The 4,646-nt window shown below is 54.0% G+C and overlaps 1 protein-coding gene across 1 annotated transcript; it reads right to left on the reverse strand.

The window, feature by feature from the left end:
- Positions 1 to 547: 547 nt before the first annotated feature.
- On the reverse strand, positions 548 to 2,582 carry LOC120640554 (cupincin-like). Its single transcript, XM_039916426.1, has 4 exons — positions 2,059 to 2,582; positions 1,891 to 1,971; positions 1,460 to 1,738; positions 548 to 1,341 (listed from the first exon to the last, which is right to left on the reverse strand). The coding sequence occupies exons 1-4, from the start codon at positions 2,548 to 2,550 to the stop codon at positions 823 to 825; spliced, it is 1,371 nt and encodes a 456-aa protein (XP_039772360.1). The 5' UTR covers positions 2,551 to 2,582; the 3' UTR covers positions 548 to 822.
- Between the last annotated feature and the right edge of the window lie 2,064 nt (positions 2,583 to 4,646).

The following is a 4,646-nucleotide window of genomic DNA, read 5'->3' on the forward strand; positions in this document are numbered from 1 at the left end:
ATATACCCGCCCCGACGCCGGTGGCCCCACGGCTAGTGGGCTGCACCAATGGCTAAATGAGTAATGGTCTGGGGCTCTAGGCTGGGGGTTCCAAAATTAGTCGGGTCGGATCGGGTTGAGTCCATTAGTCATGTCGGGTCAGGGTCATGGTCGAAGTCTCGACCCAGACCCGACCTATCGGGTCGTGTCGACCCTGACCCTATTGGTCATGGGCTGGGCTGGGTTAGGGTAGTGTTTTTTCGTGTCGTGTCTAGTGCAGCCCATTTAACCCAGCCCATTTAACCCAGCCCATTTGGCCATCTATAGCAATCTGTATAGCCAAATGCACCTAAATAGATTTTGATGAGTAAGTAAATTAAATTATATTCCACCTAAGTAGATTTAGATGAGTAAGTAAAATTATATTCCATTCTACTTCTCTCTCTCACCAAACACACTTTAAACATACTTGTGTAAGTTACGTGCTTTCTTCTTTTACAATATTGCAAGTAGCTAGCTTTGGATTATCTAAGTCCTTTTACAATATATTGCAAGTAGATTTGGATTTCTTTCGACAAAAGATAGCACAGTATCTCAGCAACATTATTTCATATACAGACCGACGACGTAGGAGATTCGATTACACACACATTCACGTACAAACAGGCATGCACGCGCTCAGCACCCTCTCTGTCCGTACGGACACGATGACGCCACGCCCCCCCGCGCGCTGCGACTTTATTCCACTCCTCTACCCTCAACATGATACAACACCTACAGGTGGGCACAAGCGTCGTCGACGCCGGCGATCGAGTGCGCGGCCGCTCGCCGGCGCGCTCGCACTTACTCGGAGGAGATCCTGCGGCTGCTCGGCCCGCGCAGGAAGACAGCGTCCGTCTGTGCTCCGATGACACGGTCCACCTTCTCCCTCTCGGCCCCGAACGCCAGCGCCTTGGCCAGCTCGTCCATCTGCCTCAGCACGCTGTTGCTGCCCGCCAGGAACACCTTCTCGTCGTGCCGGGCGTTGATGCCGAAGCAGAGGACGGCGAGGTTCTTGTCGTCGCCGGCGACCAGCGTCGTCGGGTGCCCCGGCGGGATCACCATCACGGAGCCCACTTTGATGCGGGACCTCACCTGCTTGTAGCCCCTCGACTTGTGTTCACCCTCCTGCTCCTCTCGTCCCTCTCCCTCCTCCTCCTCTCCGCCACACTCCCTGCCGCCGTGGCCGCGCCCCCGGCGCTGCGACGACGACGACTGGCCACCGGACAGGTGCGGGCACGCCATCTCGAAGTGGCCGCTGCCCTCCACGACGACGACCAATTTGTTGGCATGGGTGCTGTAGCTCGGCGCCATCATAGAGCCCTGCTCGCTCGCGTCATCGATCCAACCCCATCAGAAAACATTAATAGCCGATCCGTTTTGCTTCAGCAAATTAATGCTTGAGAAAACTATGTGTATATGTCGATTGACGCATGCTTACGCGGGTGATGTTTGCGAGGCCGACTTCGATGTCGAGCGCCCGGAGCTGCGGGCAGTCGTCGCCGGTGATCTCGTAGTGCCTGCCGTGGCTGTTGGAGTGGCTCGGCCTCTTGCCCGTGAGGCTGGACGGCTTGATGTCCCACATGGACTCGCCGCCGCCGTGGCCGCGGCTGCCTCGCGAGCAGGACCTGCTCAGCTCCCGTATCTGCTCCTCGGACGCCGTCGTGATCTCGCCCTTGCTCTGCTTCTCGAACACCTGCTCCCACTCTTCCCGGCGAGTCTTTTGAAAACAGAAAGGGATTGGTCGGAGTAGCCCACATGTATGGTTAGTCAAATTAAGTTCATCATCTTCTAACAAAAAAGAGAAAAGAGAGAAAAATATGAACAAATTAAAGAAAGACGTGACGCGATCAAGAACAGATGCATGCATACGTTGAACGCGGCCTGGAGAACGTCGTCGCTGAAGACGCTGAAGAAGGACTCCGGGCTCTCGCCTCCGATGGGGAAGAATTCCTGTCAGAATGAAAGAACTAGCAGCTCGATCGATCTCCCTGCATGCATGAGAAGGGAAGGAGCATGCATGCATGCAAATTACTAAACCTCGAAGCGTCCCGTGGTGGAGACGGGGTTGAGGAGCATGACGACGCGGAACCAGCGGGAGGCGTGCGTGTTGGCGGAGTAGACGACGGCGCCGGCCGGGATGACGAGGACGTCGCCCTCCCTGACGCAGAACGACTCCCTCCTCCCCCTGTAGAGCAGCGCGACCACGCCCTCGCCCTCCTTGACGAACATGACCTCGTCGGCGTCGTAGTGGCTGGGCTGCAGGAACGCGCGCGGCGCGGCCTCCAGCTCGGCGACGCGGTAGTTGCCGACGGCGTCCTCGAGCAGCTCGTGCGTGAACCGCTCCAGCACCCGGAACCGCCCCTGCCGGGAGCGCGTCCAGTGCCGGAAGCTCTCCTCGCCGTAGTGGTACGGCCGCCCGGAGCCGGAGCCGGAGCCGTCCTCCCCGTACGAGTAGGACGCGAGCGCGAGGGAGGAGCACAGGAAGAGCAGGAGCACCAGCACCAGCGGTGACCTCTTCATGGCGCCCATCTCCTGTGGTTTGATTTACTGGTGTTGCCGCGCTTCGATGCGAGAGGGGATCGAGCGGTGGCGTATATATGGGGAGGTGCCGCGGCCATGCGCGCGGCCGCGCGGCGCGTACGTGGCGAGGGGGAGGCGATGTGGAGCGCTGCTGAGCTGCCGCGCTCTGCCACGTCCGTCCGGGCCGGGCATGCTGATCTTGGCGCCAGGACTGCCAAGGCGACAGCGGCGACACAGGTGGGGGCAGCACGGAGCAGATGGAACCGCGCGCTGGGAATTGGGACCGTCGTCACGTATCTTCACGCACTTCTGCAGTGTGCATTATTAAACTTCATGAATTACCAGTTACCACGTGCTTTGTATGATTACCGATTTTTTTCTGGATATGTAACTTTTTTTCTTTTTTCTTTTTTTTTTGTGCGATGAGAGGATGTAACATATATTAGAGGATAAAGACGTGCACAGTACATCCTTTTTTACAGGAAGGACCCTAAAGAAAATAGAAATTACAACCCGGTCCGAACTAAGGCAACTGTTCTTCTTCCTCGTCTGACCAAGGCGCCGGCGCTCTTCCACTCGCAGCCGAGCACATTGAACCGACAAACCTCTGCCATCAGTTCCAGAAACGGACACCAAACTTTGGTAAGCTGCAGCACATCCTCCGTAACCACGCATCAGTCGTCGGATCCGTCGATCTGGCACTTCCGCTCGCCATCTCTTGCCCAGCCGATCCAATCCACATCAGCAGCAAGCAAAGAAAAACAACCAGCAAACTGACCAACGAAGAGGAACCTGGACCTCCGCCAAGAACCGGTAGAGGACTCCTGTACAGGGTGTGTGCAGATGGGGAACTCCAACCCGGTTTCCACACCCGGCGCACCCCAACCTCACAAGCCCATCACCGGCCCCGGAGCCAGAGTCGACGAAGTGGAGAGAGGGCTGGAGGACATTATTCCACTGTGGTGACTACCGCCTCCACCTCGCACGCGCCACCGGGACACCAAATCCTACCCCTAGAGGGACCTAATCTACATCGCCGGGCAAAGAACCATCCGTTCCCCTCACCTCTGAGGCCAACAAGGCCACCGGAGCTAAGGAAGAACGGCGGTCCCGTCGGCGAGAGAACCTGGTTCTCCCTTCGCCTCTTCAGTCGCCGAGAGAGAGAGGCTTCGAGAGAAGAGCAATCTATCGGATTGCTGCTTCTAGGGATCTTTTATGTAACTTTTTTTCGTCAAAATATAAAATGCTCATTCAAGTGGGAAGCACAAGACCTCGGCTTGCTGTACAGTCTTAGGATGATCATTCAAGTGGCACATTGACGAGATTGAAATTTCAAATTGTTTGCTGCTACTGCTGATGCCTTATGTATACTGAAAAATAGTAAAATTTTTGAATTTTGGAAGGAGAAAAAGGATATTGCAGCAGCTACCAATAAAAAGGTAAATTCTTGAAATTTAATATATAGTGGTAATTTTGATTAATGTATATTGGTTTTGCAGTTGCAATTGGTATATTTGACATTTACCTCTTGTACTGTGTCATGCAGTGACCTTCATTATCTCGCTGCAACGACGCCTGGTGTAGCAGGATGCCGCTGCGCATGCACGCTCAGCCTCGGGTACGCCAAGTCCTCGTTCCTCTACGCCGGTCATGTCCTGCCCTCATGGACGGTTAAGTGTAGTGTAAAATATATAACATATGTACCTTTACTAAATTTTGAAAAATAAAGCTAATCTGTTAATAGACTCACCTATTTTGGTACCTTTTTAGTGGTACCTCCTATTTTTTTTACCGTTGGATTACTCTTGCCTTCCAACCACGTAAAATTCCGCAAAGCTAATTCTACAATCGCGCGCGCTAGAAATGAAATCAACAATCGATCCCAGATTCGTTGTTTTAGTTTTAACCCTTTTCAATATAATATTTTAATAATAATCAGTGTGGATCTAAACTTTCAAAAACTAGTCCTTTTGGTCACGCCAAAACTCATGGCGCGACTCACCGAAGGGCCGCGCCATATGCTTTGGCGCGACCAACCTGCCACGCTAGCAGCTTAGCTGACCTGCCAAGGATGAGTCGCGTCACATGCTTTGGTGTGACTCTTC

The sequence above is a fragment of the Panicum virgatum genome, chromosome 7K (assembly GCF_016808335.1).
Source record: "Panicum virgatum strain AP13 chromosome 7K, P.virgatum_v5, whole genome shotgun sequence".
NCBI classification, from domain to species: domain Eukaryota; kingdom Viridiplantae; phylum Streptophyta; class Magnoliopsida; order Poales; family Poaceae; genus Panicum; species Panicum virgatum.